The sequence below is a fragment of the Marmota marmota genome, unplaced genomic scaffold, assembly GCF_001458135.2.
Source record: "Marmota marmota marmota unplaced genomic scaffold, marMar, whole genome shotgun sequence".
Lineage (NCBI taxonomy): Eukaryota > Metazoa > Chordata > Mammalia > Rodentia > Sciuridae > Marmota > Marmota marmota.
Window position 1 is genome coordinate 8865682 of NW_026000169.1, and position 19319 is coordinate 8885000.

At 35.6% G+C, this 19319-nt stretch overlaps 2 protein-coding genes and 1 non-coding gene across 5 annotated transcripts in view; 1 reads left to right on the forward strand and 2 right to left on the reverse strand.

Annotated features, from left to right (window-relative positions):
* The window catches only part of Pyroxd1 (pyridine nucleotide-disulphide oxidoreductase domain 1), a 56120-nt gene extending 42229 nt beyond the window's left edge, over window positions 1-13891 (forward strand). The window contains exon 12 of the mRNA XM_048787283.1: window positions 13603-13891. Coding sequence (XP_048643240.1) covers window positions 13603-13626 — 24 coding nt within the window. The 3' untranslated portion in view covers window positions 13627-13891. The remainder of the gene's footprint in view (window positions 1-13602) is intronic.
* Recql (RecQ like helicase) overlaps window positions 1-19319 on the reverse strand; it is a 33297-nt gene that overhangs the window by 12020 nt on the left and 1958 nt on the right. The window contains exons 2-7 of one of the 3 annotated variants that reach the window (XM_048787281.1): window positions 19116-19163; window positions 10929-11082; window positions 9441-9638; window positions 8156-8335; window positions 6196-6302; window positions 1742-1940 (exon numbers count right to left, since the gene is read on the reverse strand). In XM_048787281.1, the coding sequence (XP_048643238.1) occupies window positions 1742-1940; window positions 6196-6302; window positions 8156-8335; window positions 9441-9570 (616 nt within the window). In that variant the 5' untranslated portion in view covers window positions 9571-9638; window positions 10929-11082; window positions 19116-19163. Of the gene's footprint in view, window positions 1-1741; window positions 1941-6195; window positions 6303-8155; window positions 8336-9440; window positions 9639-10928; window positions 11083-13595; window positions 13733-19115; window positions 19164-19319 lie in introns of those variants that run through there. The other 2 variants (XM_048787280.1, XM_015498220.2) reach the window with 2 other exon arrangements.
* Window positions 4332-4495, reverse strand: LOC125611818. Its single transcript, XR_007342056.1, has one exon. It is a non-coding gene; the product is annotated as a U1 spliceosomal RNA (small nuclear RNA).

Consider the following 19319-nt stretch of genomic DNA (forward strand, 5'->3'; position numbering starts at 1 on the left):
TGATAATACAAATGCAATGGTAAAAATCCTTAAATGCTCAGACTGCTCAGGTTGAAAACATAGAACAAGAGTAATAGATCAGATACCTTCAGTGGCTGTCAGATAAGAAATGTGTGGAGTAATATGGTTAAGATAGAAGGGTTCTTAGTAAAATAAAGAGTATATATCCTGCCTATGGTATTTAAATCAATGTTTTAAAAAAAACAATGCCCAAAATAATCCATAAACTAGACAAGTCTTCAATCCACGAGTTCACTATCCCTGGAGAAATGTAAAAAAACAGTAAAGATTCCTAGGGAACACTAATGTTTAAGGAAGGAACAAAGAAAGAACAAAATGAATAAAAACAGGAAGAAATTCAAGGGTGTAACATTACAGAAACAAGGGAGGAGAAAGCAGCAAGGCGAGAGGTGAAGACAGTGAATAGTAGTGAACTTAAGTGGGAAGAGGAATGAAGACCAGACTGCCGGATTAAGCCACTGGAAGCAGTCTGCTGACCTGATTCAGTACAGTGGTGGTGGCACTGTATTCCTTTAAAAAGGAATAAAGGTGAGAAATGGAGATGGTGAGTGATGGGGAAGGAAATGCAGAAATAGAATACATAAGTGTTGATATCTTAGAAAGGTCAGCAGGGTGTTTGAGCTTCTGTTTTTGTTTTCAGGATGGGATCAGTGAGACTGCAAGTGCAGGAGTGAGGAAATTGGTAGAAAACAATCTTCAGAAGGCAGGAAAGGATGAAGTGGGAGTGTCCACAGTTACTTCATAAAAGAACTCGTCTTTTTTTTTTTTTTTTTTTCCTAAAAGAGGAAAAGAAATAAATACCAATGTTTGGAAGGAGAAGAAAGAGATGTTCATATTTGATGGCACCTATTTTCTGGGAAGTAGGAGGCATCTACTGGGTATGGGTCAGGCCTAAAGGGAAAGTTAGTGATAGGAAAAACTTGCTGGATGCAATGTATAAAGGAGCTGAAATAGGGACAAGTAAAAGGATAGCTAAGCATGATAAAAGGCTGAACTGGAGTGGAAATTAATGCAGCTATTTAATTTTTTTTTTTCTTCTGACAATGTTTAGCATCAAACAGCAGGAATAGGGAAAGCAGAGTCTGCCAAGCCATCTCCATCTGGCATGGGCCTGAGTAGGCTGGTAAAATGGCCAAGCAATTCAGGAAAAATACAAAAGGCAAGTGGCAACAGGAATCTGAATGGGGGAAAGTGTGATCATGCAGGGATGGATGGAAGCCATGAACAAATAAGTAGGAATTAAAAGAAACCTGGGAGGTCCCTCTGAGTATGAAAAGCCTAGAGAGATGATTTATAGATTCGATTGGTGGAGTGAAGATAAGAGTTACTAAATATATACTAAAATATCTCATCAGACTTTGGCAGTGAAAAGTTAGGTAGGATGTTAAAGACACCCAAATGATAACAAAAGAAGACAACTTTGAAGTGGATTTAAATTCCTCATCAAATGTGAGGGAGTACTAGGAGATCATAAATTCCACAGAGATATATAATATTGACTAATAAAAACATGTTTCAAAAGATAATTGGACTAAATATTGCAGTGATAAATAAGGAGATTAAAGACTCTGCCTCTTGGCCTCCTCACATTAATGCAAGGACAAATGGGTAATAACTACCCGACAGGATAATGTTAATGGAAGAAGAGATTTTCACCATGTCAAGCTAAGTTAGAATATGGTCCATAATATCAAGGGGTTTCAAGGTAAAACCTACATACCAGGTCTGAAATCATGTCCCCATTGACTACAGCAGTGAACTTCATCCACAGCGATTCGAGTAAATCTCCTTGCTTCATAGGCTTTCTCTAGTCTTGACATAAACATTTTGCTTTTTGCAATTTTCTCCGGAGTCACATAAATTAGCTTTAACTTGGAGTTTTTATTTACCATTTCAGCATGAACCCATTTCACATGCTCCTATTAAAAGGTAAAATAACCACAATTATAGTAGAATTAAGTTAACAGACTGCAGTACCAACTGGAAAATGAAGACATTCATCACTCAAAAGCAACAGCCTGGGGCTTTTCTAGGAGCAGATGTTTGGTTCATTAAAATTGAAACCACATCACTATACTAAATCATGGCAGCTGTGCAAACAGCATTTTAGTGATTTACTTACATCCACATTGTTGATGGTAAAAGAATAACCTCACTTGGCCAAAAAGATTCTGCAATAAAGAACATTTATTCTATAATCCAAATTACTCCAGAGGTTGAGGCAGGAGGATCACAAGCTTGGTGCCACCCTGGGTGATTTAGCAAGATCCTGTCTCAAAATAAAAAGGGCTGGCTGGGTATACAGCTCAGTGATATAGTGCTTACCTAGCATAAATTGAGGCCCTGGGTTTAATACCCAGTATTTGGGGAATAGAGGGTGGGCCAGCATTTATTATATGAAGGTATAATTCTAAATTGTTCTTAATATATCCTGAAATGTGAGTCAAATGCCACAGCTGCAATTAAAACATGGGTTTTGTTAATCTTAACATCATATTAATAATCACTTTATATATCTGTGAACAAAGTTTATTGATTAACTATTCTGGGGATGCTATTAAACCTTTGAGCTCTTTATTTAAACATATAGACCACTAGGTTTTACACAGTATTAATCATTAAATTATTGTTTTCTAAAATAAAATTATAAATAATAAAACAAAATTAAAAGGTAACAGTTATTAGTACCTTAGTGTTGATATTATTTTACACACTATTTAGCACTTTAGAGTTTATTTTTTCCTTCTAACCTAATGAGAACCAATAAAATAATTATTAAAAGATGATGGCAAATGGGAAAGGAAGAGACAGTCAAAACTGCTTTCATTGTCCGAGCAAAGAAGCAGTTTGTTAAATCCTGCAGTTATTCTAGGATGTGTCCTCTTTTTTTTTTAATTACTCCAACTTTTCAAGCAATATCGATATGGCATGACTTTATAATTTTCTGCAACTTTCTAAGCTACTTTCTATTACTAATACTTTTTTTTTTCAGTTTAAAGGAAGTATAATATTAAAGACAATTTCACCCAGATTCATTCTGCTGAAAGAGAAAACAGAATAAGAGCTTAAATAGAGCAAAAAATGGAAAAACTAAGGGAACACAGTTTTTGGAGATACTGATGATTACAGGTCTGGGCAGGAAACAAACAAAATGAAAATGAATTATCTTACTGTGAAAGAAATCAAGGATTTCATGGGGTCAAATAAAAAGATCCAGGAGCCATCTTAAATGGCTCTCACTGGCCAAAGACAAGACTACTTCAGCGTAAAGAGATAATAGGCCAGGTGTGCTGATGCACGCCTGTAAATCCTGTGGCCCAGGAGGCTGAGGCAGGAGGATCAAGAGTTCAAAGCCAGCCTCAGCAACTTAGAAAAGCCCTAAGAAACTCAGTGAGACCCTGTCTCTGAATTAAATACAAAAAAGGCTGGGAATGTGTCTCAGTGGTTAAGTGTAATCCTTGGTACCAAAAAAAAAGATAATAACTATGGATTGAAATACATTAAATACATAAAAAATTCATAATATACTCATACTTGGGGAGGAAAAATGAAAAAAAAAACTTGTTAATAAGCTGTGGAGCATGCTAGAAAATAAAAATCTTAACTGCAAAGTGGCAAAGAAAGGAAAAGAATCAAGCATTTTAATGTGCAAAGAGTTAATGAGTAAAAAGTTCTTGTTTATACAAAAATTCCAGTTAATGTATGAACAAGAAATGGTAAAATTAAAATATCACCATTGTGTCACTCCTTAATGAAATAAGCACTCTCGCCTTGCTGCTTTTGGTTCCTTGGGTAAATTATTTAGGTAGTTGAAAAATCAGGTTAATTTGCCATCATCAGTGGCTGCCAAAATCATTAGATGAAAGCTAAAAATGACAGATCAGGAAGATATACCTGAACCTAATGATCAAGCTTAGCATCCCTAAAGATAACCAGGTATTATGGGTACCTCCTGAGTGATACTACAGGCAGGCATATGCTTCCAAAAACAAGTTCAAATATAATCAAGCTAATCATGCTTTTAGATCTAACTAAAAGAAACAAGTTAAACAACATCACAAGAATGCAATCAGGAAAATCCAGAATGTAGAAAACTACAGGCAAATTAACCTGATTTTTCAACTACCTAAATAATTTACCCAAGGAACCAAAAAAGAGATAAGGTAAATCTTATATGTCAACCAAATATAATACAATATAATACAAGAATGTTATCTGGGCCATAACTTTTTTAAAAAAATGAAATATAATGAGACAATTGACTATTTTTAGTTGATGATTTTTAAGGAACTGATAGCATTTTTCCCCACTTGGGGAAAGCAAGAACACAGTCTTCCACTAGCACAAATTATGCAGTCATGTTTCCCACATTTGGGGAAATCACAGGAGTCGGCACATCCAGAGTACAATGGATAGGCCTCAACCTGGGAAAATCACCTTAATGACCAGGCTATCTCCCCTGCCAGGTAAATATCCTCAGGCCTTTTTATTTTAAGACAGAGTCTCTCTAAATTGATTAGGACCTGGCAAAGTTGCTGAGGCTGGCTTTGAACTTGCAACCCTCCTGCCTCAGCCTTCCCAGCCACTGGGATTATAGGCATCACCAAGCCCAGCTCAGATTTTTTAGATATGAAGGTAGCATTGCACTTACACATCTTTTTGAAGTTAGAGATACATATTGAAGATTTTACATTAAAATATGAGGCCTGGTAGGAATGGAACCACCATATAACCCAGCTATACCATACTCCTCAGTATTTTTCCAAAAGAATTAAAGTCATCATACTTTAATATATGATTCATGCATACCCACATTTATAGGCAGCACAATTCACAATAGCCAAACTATGGAATAAGCCTAGGTGTTCAGCAACTGAAGAATGAATACAGAAAATATATACATACATAAAGACAAATTATGGCATTTTCAGGAAAACTAATAGAACTAGAGATCATTGTTAAGTGAAACAAGTCAAACTCAGAAGGTTAAGGGTCATATGTTTGCTCTCATATGTGGAAGCTAGAGAGGAAAAAGGGGGGAAAAAAGATGCGAGTAAATCTCATGAAAAATCAAAGGGAGATCAGTACAGGAAAGACACAAGGGTGGAAGGTAGGGAGAGAGAGAGAGGGAGGGGGAAGTGCTAAAGGAGTGATATTGGCCAAATTATATTGTTATATTGAGTGCTGTATGCAAATACAAATAAATATGTAAAAACAAATCCCATCAATATGTACAACTATAATGCACCAATTTTTAAAAATGTGGGAAAAAAATAATATAAGGCCTAGAATTTGTTTCAGATAAATAAACTAAGGGAAATAGCATAGGAAAAACTGGGGAGATACCCATAAAAGCAGATTGGACATACATTGATAAATATTAATGGTAATAATGGATACATGGCCATTTTTATACTATTACCCTATTTTGGTATAGTTTTGAAGATATCAATAATATGCTTTTAAAAGAATAACAGGGAACTGGAATCTAACACTTCCATGCCTTAGGCACATAATAAAAAATTATTCCTGTATTTAAAAAAATAATGTTGGGAAACACTCTCTTCTACAGATGAGGATACATTCCCAAACCAAAAAAATTCCATAGGTAGTCCATGTCTTTTTAGTAACTTATTTTTTTGTATTTAACTGATTATATAATTAAACATTTTTCCTATTTTAAAATAAACATGTCAGTAAATGTTTCCTATAAAGTACCAGATAGTAAATATTATATTTTAAGGGCTATATGGTCTCTACTACTATTCAACTCTGCCATTATAGTGTGAAAGCATCCATACATAATATGAAAATGGTTGTGCTCCAATAAAACTTTATTATGAATGCTGAAATGTGAATTTTAAATATTTTTTATAATTCACATTTCACAAAATATTGTTCTTTTTTGATGTTGTTTTTAACCATTTACAAATATAAAAACATGCAAGGCCCTAGCTTCCATCCCCAGTACTGGGGGGAAAAAATGTATGTATATATCATTCTTAGCTCATCGGACATACAAAGATAGGCTGTGGGCCAGAACTGACCCATGAGATGTTCTTTGTATCTCCTGATTTAAACAGTTAACATTTTACAATTTTATAGGCAATTCAACTATAGCCAAGACTCCTACTTCACTGAAGAATTAAAAAAAAAAAACCACAGAATTCATACCTTAGAACTAGAAGCATTTAACATGGTAGCAGAAATTCCTAATTGTTTTAAAACCATTAATTGGTCTTCCATAAGAGAGATCAATGGGCAAATCACAAGTGTAAATCCTAAAAGAGGAAGGAGGGACAAAAAAAAAAAACTTTAAATTTTACACCATCACCAAAATGACCTGTAACCATTCACTTTCTTTTCTTTACTATAACTTGTGGGCCTACCCATCCTCTGAATAGAGGATCTTCGATGCAGTTTTATCAATATACTGCCTATTTCTTACCCAAAAATAGATATGAGTAAATGACCAAACAAGGTGAGGATAAGGCAAATAAGCAAATGTAAGACAGAAACTTCTACACTTATTCAGTCCTATAAAAATAGATTTTAACATTTTGAATGTTTAATTTACTTTCATTTTAAATAGTTTTAGTAAACTCAATAATATAATATGAATCAGGTCAAATTCTAAACAGTTATATTAGGGAAAAATTATTCCACAGCATTCCAAATGAAAACAGCAATCTACATAATTAAGAAGGAGATTTGCGTGAGTATTCTACTTTTTGCTCCAGATTAATTTATTCTGAGTAGGAATCAGTGAATAGAGTATTGACTGAACGAAGTTCTAATAATACCCTCCCCTCTCGCCTATAAATGAATTGTTTACAAGAGCAATTCTACATTTTGTTGAAATTATATGACTTAATATTTCTGCAACTTATTTGCTATAATAACCTCTGGCAGAGTGTACATACATTTAAAAATACAAACTTAAATTATAAAGTTTATCAGGGATTTTGCTTTCTCAATTATTTTCTATACTTCTCCCTCATTACTGGCATCTATTCATTGCATTTAACCATGGTCAAGTCTCTCTCATTTTCCCAAAAGCAAGACACCTGCTAGGGTCTGAATGTTGGTGTCCTCCCAACATTCTTATGTCAGAACCTAACACCCAGTATGACAGTAATAAAAGGCAATGTCTTTTCGAAGTCATTAAATAATGAAGGCACAATGGGATTAGTGTCATTATAGAAGAGGATAAAGGACATGTCTCTGCCCCTTTCTGTCATGTGAAAATGCAGCAAGGAGGGTGCCATCTGTGAGGAACAGGCACTCACTTGACACCAAATCTGCTGGTACCTTAATCTTAGACTCCCCAGTCTCCAGAACATATTATTTGTAAGTTATCCTTTCTCTTCTTTCTTTAATAGACATTCTTTTCCAAAAGGTATTCCACACTCACCAGTCCTACCTCCACAACTCCTACTTATTTCCAAGCCATTGTTTTTTTGTTTCCACTGAACCTTCTGACTGAAATTGCTCTAGCTAAGGTAAAAAATGAGTCCCTTGTCACTATATCAAGAGGAATTTTTAAGTCCTTATTTTATTTGACCAATAGACATCACTATTGCCGAAAGACATCGCTAATGACTCTCCCTCTTTCTAACACTCCCTTCCCAAGGCTTCTAATGATACTACACTCTCTGGATTATCCTCCTACACTTTGTTCATCCTTCTCAGCCGTTCCCTGCAACCCTCTTCTTCTCCATTAACCCCTCAACTCTTAGCACTCAGATGTCTGTTCCAAGGCCCTCTTCTCATGTTGCCCTGAATTACTCCTGTGGCTCCAATGGCCATCTCTACGTTAACAGCCTCCAACTAATCTAACTCAGATCTCCCACTCAAGCTTTAGACCCAAAATCCTACCACACAGGTATCTTAAAGGTATCTTAAATTCAACATGTCCCAAATTGAATTCATTATATTTTCTCTCCATTTCTAATAAGTTATTTCTCTAGTATAACCTATTTCAGTGAACAATCTCTACTAATACAAAGAAAAACAAAATAAAACAAAAACACTTGGTTTTTACATGTGTTTGATCAGAAATTAATGTTTTAAAGAATTAAAATACATTCAGAGAAACAATTTCAACTTAAAATTCATTCTTATTAACACGCACCCTCTGAACATAATGCTGGTAACTGGTAGCATAAACTTTTCCCACCTCCTGTAGGCATAACAAGAAATACCTCCTTTCCAGCCATTGTTACATTAATAGTTTCAAGTTGAAGTGGTCTGAACTTCTGTAGTTTAAAGACATTTTGCAGAGCATCTTTGACTTTACCAGACCATGGAAAATCTAGAAAGAGAAAAATAAGCTAAAATACTAGAACTATTAGGTTTATAAATGAGACAAAAATGTAAATGGCTGCTTTTATATAAGAATCAGATAAATATACATAAGACTTTTAATACTTATGAACCATTAAACTTTTATAATAACAATTTTGGAATTACTATAACTCAGTAATCTAAGCAAAGCAAAAACAAATTAAATAAGAAGCAGTACATCAGAAAAAAAACATAAACATGTACCAAGTGAGAATAAAACCACATAGAACGGGAAGTCTTCAACCAGGTATTTAAAAAAATCTTCTGAATGTTGCTCAAGAAATTTACAGCATAAAAACTCAAATATAGTGAACAAACTTAACAATTATCTGGAAAATTATCTGGAGTTTTTGGTGTAAATATCTTGTTTAGAAGTCAATCAGTAGAAAACAATCTCTACAAAAGTGCTGCAATTCCTTCTAGAGTTATTCTACTATAAGTAACAATAAACATGATGCTTCATTCAAGATTTTGAATCAATGGTTTCTTCACCATAGCAGGAAGAAAGACTAAACTTTGGCAAGTGGTATGAGTAACTATTTATTTATTTTCCCTCTCTCTCCTTCTCTCTCCCTTTTAGTTAAAACTTAGAAAATTTGGCTGCAGGGGTACAGGTCTATAATCCCAACTACTCCAGAAGTTGAAGCTGGAGGATACCAAGTTTGAGACCAGCCTGGGCAACTTAACAAGACCCTGTATAAAAATAAGAAAAGAAAAAAAAAAGAAAAAACAGGAGATGTAGCTCAGTAGGAAAACATCCTAGGGTTCAATGCCCAGAACCTCCAAAAAAAAAAAATACTAGAAAATTTAGTTGAAGTAAATATCTATTTTTCAAGCACTGGTCAATGTTACTTACATGCACCTCAATTTCCATATGTGAAAAAAAACTGATAAAGTCAGAATAATAAGAGTTTAATTTAGAAAGATTAAGAACATGGGTTAGAATGGTTCCTTTTCACCAAATGAAGAGCTAGTCTCACCTCTCAAACTACTACTGGAAAGCACTGACCCACACGGAATGACTTAATTCTACAGAAATGAGAAAAAACGATACTAGCAAAGAAAAAGCAGACCTTCTTTATTCCAAGCGGCAGGTGAAGAATCACACTCGTTGCTTGTCCCAGCATCAGAATCCTCTAAACACTGATTTATTTTCTTTGTTAGGACAGATTTTTTCTGAAGGAGCTCTTGTTGCCTTTCCATGAGTTCTTGAATTTGAATGTCTATTGCATGTAGCTCACTGGTTACAGAATCCAATTCCTCGGTTAGTGCTATGAGGAAGGGAGGAGAAACAATGACCAGACAGTTAATTTCAATTTCCCTTTCCTATTGGCTTCTGGATGTTCCTCATCATCTATATTATGGACAAACTTAAACCAGTATAGCACAGCAGTCAAGATGACATGTTTCAAAGTCAGAGAGACCTGGGTTCAAAGTCAGGTCTTCATCTTACCTGAGTAATCTTGGACAAGATACTTACATGCACCTCAATTTCCTCTTCTATAAAATGTGGGCCATACCTAACTTTCACAGTATTGTTAAAAAGAATTAAGAGAAATTTGAAATTTGAAATTTCTTAACACAGTACCTAAATATTGTTAAATATTTAACAATTGATAGTTACTGTCGTTATTATTACTGTACAGAGAAGGTAGTCCAAAAATCTCCTAAATCATCTAAAGAAAGTGACTAGCTGGGCACAGTGGTGCAGTGATGCACATCTATAATCCCAGCTACTCAGGAGGCTGAAGATTAAAAGTTTGAGGCTAGGATAAGCAACTTCATAAGCCCCTGTCTCAAAACAATAAATACAAAGGACTGGGGATGTAACTCAATGGTAAAGCAGGAAAGCACCTCTGAGATCAATCCCCTGTACCAAAAAAAAAAAAAAAAAGAAGAAGAAGAAGAAAAGAAAGTGACCAGATAATGTTCACATTTTGGCTGATATGATGAAAAGATAAGGAGTTATTAATTATAAACGAGATGCAAGCAACAAAAATAAAAATCAGTGGTACTATTGTAAGGCTGAGGTTGTGGCTCAGTGGTAGAATGCTTGCCTAGCATGTGTGAGGCACTGGGGTGAATTCTTAGCAACACATATAAATTAAATAATAAAGGTCCATCAACAACTAAAAAAAAAATACTATTGGGATTGGCATTACAATTCCATTGTAACTAATTTATAATTACATATTATGATTTTAGTCAATGTGTGATTTTTTACCAGTCCAAGTATTAAGGTCAAAGTCAGATTCTTTTTGAAACCTCCCAACAGAAGCCAGACACATTTTAAAGATTGTTTTCCAAAATATCTGCCTGAAGGGTTTTAATGCCTCCTTGTAAGATGAAATCAGAGAGTTCTGACTGAAAATAGGATATTAGGGTAGGAACTGCAAGAACTCCCTTCCCTGCATGATTTGTGCGTTAGGTCTAGCCACAAGTGAACTCTGCAGATCTGAAAGGTGGAAGTCAAACAGCAGGCAAGTCTACACTAGGATGACTGGCACACAGTCAGGAGCTACTGCAGCTCATTCTTGTCAGGGATCTGCTTGCTGGCTTACCTTGTTGCCATGCGGCAGAAGCCAGTTCCTCCAGCTCTTGCTAAATCTCCCTGTTGCAGCAAGTTGGCCTGCAGCTTCTTTGGCTTCTCTGAATGTTTGGTTATGTTTGCAACTTTCTGTGGCAAAGTGCACTCTTCAGCAGGATACCTGCTCCCTGTAAGTCAGAACCCTGGGAGTGATGACACACTGACACAAGTCCCAATGAGAGACAAATGGGCTCCCCACTGTCCTCATGAGTTTCTGCTCATCCTTACTGTCCCATATTTCACACCCATCTTCCTTCCTTACTGCCGGCACTGCTGACCAGGGACAGGGGCTTAACCAGCTTCCCTGTCAGGACTAAAGCCTCTAATAAAGTTCATCACCACTCATAATGGGTCAGATTATCTGACTGAACCCTAACTAATATAGAATTTGGATCCAGAGGGATAGAAACTTAATGGATTCCCTAGCCCCACAGTCCATAAGTGAGAGCTATTATGGGTAGGAAAGGTCAAGAGGAAGCCAGCAAAACTGCCTTTAGTCAAAGTAGCAGGTTACAAAATCAACATACAAGAATCTTTTACACCAACAAGGAATCTGCTGAGAAAGAAATCAGGAAAATAATTCCATTCACAATAGCCTCAAATAAAGAAATAAGCTCTAACCCAGGACATGAATGACTGTGACAATGAAAACCATAGAACACCAAAGAAAGAAACTGAAGATCTCAGAAGATGTCCTTGGATATAGTTAAAATGGCCATATTGCCAAAAGCAATATATAGATTCAATGCAATTCCCATCAAAATACCAAAGGCATTCTTCAGAGAACTAGAAAAAAAAGAGTCCTAAAATTCATTTGGAAGAATAAAAGAACCAGAATAGCTAAAGCAAATTCTAAGCCAAAAAAGCAATGCTAGAGGCATCCCAATACATGACTTCAAATTATACTATAGAGCTATAGTAACAAAAAATGCATGGTACTGTCATAAAAACAGACATACAGACCAACTGTACAAAATAGAAGACACAGAGACAAACCCAAACACCTATAGTCATCTTAATTTTGATAAAGGTGTCAAAAAATATATATTGGAGGAAAGACCGCTTTTTAACAAATGGTGCAGGGAAAACTGGTTATTCATATGTAGAAGAATGAAATTAGACCCTTATCTCATACCCTGCAAAATATCAACTCAAAATGGATTAAAGACATAGGAACTATACGACTCTTAGAAGAAAACATAGGGTCAACACTCCAGCATATAGGCACAGGCAGTGACTTTCTCAATACAACCCCTAAAGCTCAGGAAATAAAGCCAAGAGTTAATATATGGGATAACTTCAAATTAAAAAGCTTCTGCACAGCAAAGGAAACAATTAGAAATGTGAATAAACAACCTACAGAATTGGGGAAAAAAAAAGACTTTTCTAGCTATTGTCCTGAAAGAGGATTAATACCTTAATACCTAGAATATGTGTAAAAAAAAAAAAATTAAAACCCTTAACACCAAAAATCAAATAGCCCAGTTAATAAATGGGCAAACGAATTAAGAAGATACTTATCAAAAGAAATACAAATGGCCAAAAAATACATGAAAAAATGTTCAACATCATTAGCAACTAGGAAAATAAAAATCAAAACCACACCAAGATTTCATCTCACACCTAGTCAGTCTCTACCCTAATACTGGAGAAGATGTAGAGAAAAAGGAACACTCTAACACTGTTGATGGGATTGTAAGTTAGTACAACCACTACGGAAATCAGTATGGTAGTTCCTCAAAAGACTAGGCATGGAACTACCATGTGACCCCGCTATACCAGTCCTCAGTATTTATCCTGAAGAATTAAAGTTATCATGCTATAGTGATACATGCATACCCATGTTTACAGCAGCACAATTCACAATAGCCAACCTATGGAACAAGGCTAGGTGCCCCCTCAATGGATGAAAGAATAAAGAAAATGTGATATACACATACACACACACACACACACACACACACACCCCAATAATGGAGTTTCATTCAGCCATAAAGCAAAATGAAATGTGCAAGAAAAATGGATGGAACAGGAGATCATTATGTTAAGAAAAATAATCAAAACTCAGAAGGTCAAGGATCACATGTTTTCTCTCATATGTGGAAGCTAGGGGCAGGGGAAAGGAAAGGAAAGGAAAGGAAAGGTGAGGATGGTGAGGAGCTCATGAAAATGAAAGGGAGAGGAAAGGGACCAGAGGGGGGAAGTGTTGGGGAGTGATATTGGTCAAATTATATTGCTATATTATGTATATGTATAAATATGTAACAACAAATTCTACTATTATCTATAACTATAATGCACCAATATTTAAAAAATGTAGAAAGAGGAAAAAAACTGTCTTTACCTAACTATATAGTAAACCAAAAGCTTTACTGCATACCTATAGGGTCTGCAAAAATTGTTGCCTACATGGGCTAGGGTAATGATTCCTACCACATCCCTAATCAACTTACCTACGTGGCCTGTGCAGAAGACAAGTGAATCTCAGAAACTAACAATACTTAATGGAAAAATTATAAAGCTGTGGGTCCAATAGCAACTGCTATTTCATATATGACTTTACTGATGGAGCAAAACACATCCCTGGCACCTGGTATACAGCTATTTATTTGCTGAATATTTATTCTCTTTATCTTTTTACCTTTTAGCAAAGGCCATCAGAAGCAGTTTGAAGGGCTAGCAACATATCTTCACTATCCCATCTCAGAGAAGTATCAACAACACTGGAGCCCTATATCACAATTTAATCTTCAGAGACTTTGATGGCTTCTCCATTCCACTACACATCATACTGGCTCATTACATTGATGATATCATGCCTATTCAACCTGTTGAACAAGAAACAGCAACAGTAGCTGCTCTAGAAACTATTCTATAAACTATTAAGACAGATACATTCCAGAGATGGAAAATAAATCCCACAAAAATTTGAGCCCATCAACTTGGTGAAATTTCTATAAGTCAAAGGGTCTGGGGGATGTTGAGATATTCCTTACAAGATAAAGGGCTAAGTGTAATGGCTTAGATATTAGGTGTCCCCAAAAAGCTCATGTGTGACACAATGCAAAAAAAGCTTAGAGATAAAAATGATTGAATTATAAGAGGTTTGATCTAATCACTGCATTAATCCTCTAATAGGGATTACCTTGGTGGTAACTATATGCAGGTAGGGTGTGGCTAGAGGAGGTGGGGCCCTGGAGGTGTGCTTTGGTGTTTTATATTTTGTTCTTTTTAAGCAGAGCACTTCCCCTGCCCCACCCCCTTCCTGGTGCCATGTTCCCAGCTGCTGTCCTCTGCCACATACTTTTGTCAATATGTTTTTCCTCACCTCAGGTCCAGAGCAATGGAGTCAGCCATCTGTGTACTAGGACCTCCATGAGCCCTCATATAAACTTTACTTCCTATAACATTGTTCTTGTCATGTGTTTTGGTCATAGCAGTGAAAAAGCTGATTAAAACAGCAAGCTTGGATATATGGACCCCCCCCCCCTTTTATTTAAAGAAAGAGAGAGAGAGAATTTTTTAATGTTTATTTTTTAGTTTTCGGCGGATACAACATCTTTGTTTGTATGTGGTGCTGAGGATCTAACCCGGGTCGCACGCATGCTAAGCGAGCACACTACCGCTTGAGCCACATCCCCAGCCCATGAACCCCTTATTGTTAACAGAGGGCACAAAGCCCCATGGGACTACTTGGATTTGGGAAGCAACATGTACTTCATTTACAAAGTAACCCAAGAAGCTGTCTGTTCTGAATAGGACCCTAAACAAGAGACAATACTGCCATACAATCTTGTCTTAACATTGACCCAACAAACTTGCCAATATTTCAAGTCTGTCTTGAACAGTGATGCTATATGGCATCTCTGCTGTACCTATGAGACACAACATAGGCCATCGTGATTGGTGTAGTAAAGCTATATCATTCTCTACAGATAACTATTATCCTCTTTTTGGAAATATATTCTGGCTTGCTCCTGGGTCTTACAAGAGATTAAGTTGCCTGCACTGCCTATCATCAGTCAGGTATCATCTGACCCAGCAATTCATAAGGCAGACTTCCATCATCACAATAGAAGTGGTATAAGCAAAACTGAGCCCAAGCAGGTTCTAAGTGAAGTCACGAGCAAGTGAACCATGCTGCTATCTTGACTCCTCCTCATCAACCTGTACCTATGATCTCTTTGGGAGTTCCCTGTGACTAGTTCCTTATTACTGGACTGAAAAACACACAGAACTAATTTACAAAAGACTGCATGGTATATTGGAACTATCCAAAAATGAACTACTAAAGCACTCAGTGCTTCTCCAAAGGGTCCCTGAAGAACAATGGGAAGGGAAAAATCTCCCAGGCAGCACATCTTCAAGCAGTGTACAGGATTTTTCACCCTGCCTGAGGTACAGATACATACTAGTACACTAGAGTGGCTTTATGAATTGGCAAGATGGTTAGGAAATTGTTGGCCAGGTCTGAGGAAAAGGCACAGAATATGGAGATATTTGTGTCCCATATGAATAATCACTAAAAATAACCTTCACAAAGATAGATCCTAATTACTCAGGTAGACAATATGATGTGGACATCAGTCAGACACATTGTTAGCCAAGCCTGTCTTTGTACAATGAGGTCAAGAACAAAGTACCCATGTTGAAGCAATATAAACTTTCACCAGCAAAGACCAATATCTATCTCTATCTCTCTCTCTCTCTCTCTCTCTCTATATATATATATATATATATATATATATATACACACACACACACACACACACACACACACACAGCTGTCTATAACATAGCTCAGTGCCCAAATTGCAAACAGCTCATACCAACTCTGAGTCTCAACTGTGGCACCATTCTCTGGGAGACAGCCAGATGTTTAATCTAAAACTGATTACATTGGAACATTCTATGATAAAAAAGGCAACATTCTGTTCCACTGGTATAGACATTTACCCTGCATATGGCTTTACCTTCCCTGCCAGCAATGCTCCTGCTAAATCTATCATCTGTGAATTTACAAAATGCCTTATGGATTGTCTTTATATTCCACACCAAACTGCTTCTGACCAAAGAAGCAATTTCATTTCGTAGCAAATGAAGTACAACAGAAGGCTGACACTCAAGGAATCACTGGTCTCATCATGTTCCTCAACCTCTGAAGCAGCTGGCCTGAGAGAATGGAGTGGCATTTCAAATATTCAATTAGATGACAGCTGGGTGGCAACACTTTAAATGAGAGAATAGCATCCTCTATGTTAAGTTGTACACCAAAGGTAGCAGAACACGACAGTCACTAGTATGGCAATATGTAAATCAATGGATGTGTAATTGATGTGATTCTGCAATCTGTATATGGGCTAAAAATGGGAGTTCATAACCCACTTGAAGCAAAGTGTGAAAGATGATATATCAAGAACTATGTAATGTTTTGAACAACCAACAATAAAAAAAAATAAAATAAAATAAAAATAAAATAAATTGGCTTAAAACCAAGCCCAATTTTCTAATAAAAAAAAAAAAAAACATGTTCATGGTAGTTAATCTCACGTGTCAGGATTTAAGTTTCAAGATTATGAGGGAGAATGTGATTCAGTAAAAAGAAGAATAAGCATCATTCAAAAATGAATAAAGAGAATTTGTACCCTCTTTTGGGGAGAGAGTCAGCATGTACTTGATTGATACATTATTTTAGGCAGAAGCATGGTTGTGCTATTGCTTGGAAGTTAAATATGATGAAAAAATGAATGTACATATTCTCATAGGCAAGAGGTAAAATCTGGTGGTTCTGTGCTGTAATAACTAAGTTAGGTTAGAACAACATTTCATAGAATTCCCTTGCCTGCATAGTTCTGGGGTAGGTCTGCATAAGAGAACTCTGCTAGTCATTTAGAAGGTAGAAGTGAACAGTAACTATATTTTCCATATTTAAGAAGGTCAGGGTAAGTCCAGGGCAGGTGGCCTTGTTGGCATGGGGCAGCAGCAGGGCTCACAACTCCAGCTGCTGCTTGCAGCTCCTTCAGGGCCTCTTGGTTGGCCTCTTTCAGCTACTCTGAAACCTCAATCAGGTTGCGCACAATTCCATGATGAAGTACACCAATTTTCTAACAGATATCCTGCATCTCAAAATTGGATAAGTGGCAATGAGACTAATACATGTTCTGGTGAGAAACAGAAGCACATCTTTTTAAGTAGTAGTTTGTCTTTGCTTTTCTCACTTCACATCCATCATTTCTTCCCACCTGCTGGCTCTGCCAACTTTATACTCAGTGCCAGACACACTGTCAACAGAGACAGACTTCCATACTCACATAAGGACAAATCCTTATGATAAATCCTTTATAACACGAGAGTACTTCTGCTTCTCTAATCAATGATACAAATGTTAATGTCAATGCATGCAACAAAGTCAACATCATCATATCTTAGACAAAACCACAATGGATTAAAAATAAAGTACAACTAGTTGTAATAAATCAGACTATTTTACATTGTTCAGAATTATGCCATTTCTAATTCTGGCCTAACAACAGCACAAGTTACTATAGAAAATGAGATTAAAACGTCAAGTGAATGATTTCACCAATCCATAATAGAGAGGGGCTGCAAGTGTATAGGGCTTATGTTACTATCTCATCTCAAGAGCGTAGTAAATTAAGCACTCCAGTGTTCCTAAGTTTACATCTGATGCAGGGGAACTATCATTCTTCAGAAATAGTATATTTCTGAAATATACTATACATATTAAATAAATAAATAAATATATATAAACATATATATATATATTTCTAGTCTGAAAAGAACCCAGTGTTGTTACTCCATGAGTAGAGATAGTATGTAGCAAAGACCATATTCACTATACCATATAAAAGACTGAAACATGCTCACAGTAGAAGTTCCTTGCCTCTGACAACCATCCTAACCAAATAGTAGCAAGATCTTATCTATAAGCACAACAAAAGCTGATCAAGTTTGTGAAATAATGGATGGAAATACATCAAAATGCTACAAGTGCTTGTCTGAAAGGTAGAATAATGCATGTTTTTCTCTTTTGCACTTTAAAAAAAAAAAAAAGCTTCAAACAACTCTATTTCTAAGAACTTATCTTAAGGAAATACTCAGAAAAATACACAGATTTGATTTGAATATGTTCAATTTACATTTTAAAAAGACAAACAAATAATGTCATTTAAAAAAAGCAAAACAGTGAGGTATTAAAAATAAATACATACACAATTATTTAACAATATATCTATATTCTATATTTACATTATATTTCTAAAATCATGTTACAAAACAATATGTTCAAAATGCTAAAATTTTTGTTGGAAAATAATACAACTAATGTTAACAGTATTAATTTGAGTAGCAGGGTTATAAGTGATTTATTTTCTTCTTCATGTTCTTAGGTTCTTAGAAGCCTATCAAAAACATCATTCCTTGCAATCCTTGTGCATTACTAATGGTAATATAAAGTTGTATAACCACTTTAGAAAACAGTATAGCAGTTCTTCAAAAAGTTAAATATAGAATTATCTTATGATCAAGCAATTCCAATTCTAGGTACATACACTAAAGAATTAAAATGAGGAACTTAGACATTTCTGCACCAATGTTCACAGTAGCATTATTCATTATAGTCAAAAGGCAAAAAAAAAACAACCAAATGCTCATCAACAGAGGAGTGGATAAACAAAATGCAGCATATACATACCATGGAATATTATTAGCTTAAAAAAAAAAAAGAATGAAATTCTGATGCATGTTACAAAATGGATGAACTTTGAAGACATTACGCTACATGAAATAAGCCAGGCACAAAAGACTTCACCACATGAAGTTCTGAAAATAGTCAAATTCATAGAAAGGAAACACAGTAACAAGTTAATGAGTTTTAATGGTTACAAAGTTTCAGTGGGATGATGAAAAGGTTGTGATGGTTGCATAACCCTGTGAAGGTATTTAATGCCAATGAACTGTTCACTTAGTAATAATTAAATGGGAAACATTGTGTATCTTTTACCATGATTTTTTAGAAAGCTGAAAAAAGCCATCATTTCTATAATTAGAAGTTTTAAAACATATTAAAAACAAACATTTATCAAGGAGCTTACAATTCAATATAGAACTATCAAAGTGAATGATAATCATTTTCACTAACCTGAAATAGATGCCATTCTAAAATCGAGTTGGAAATCCAAATTTCTTTCTAAAAATGAAAAGCAAACACAACAACCATTTTTTCTTTTAAACAAACAGTACTAGTTGGGCCAGGGATGTGGCTCATTGAAACAGTGCTTGTTTAGCATGCATGGAGCCCTGGTTTGATCTCCCATTACCACAAAAAAAAAAAAAAAAAAAAAAA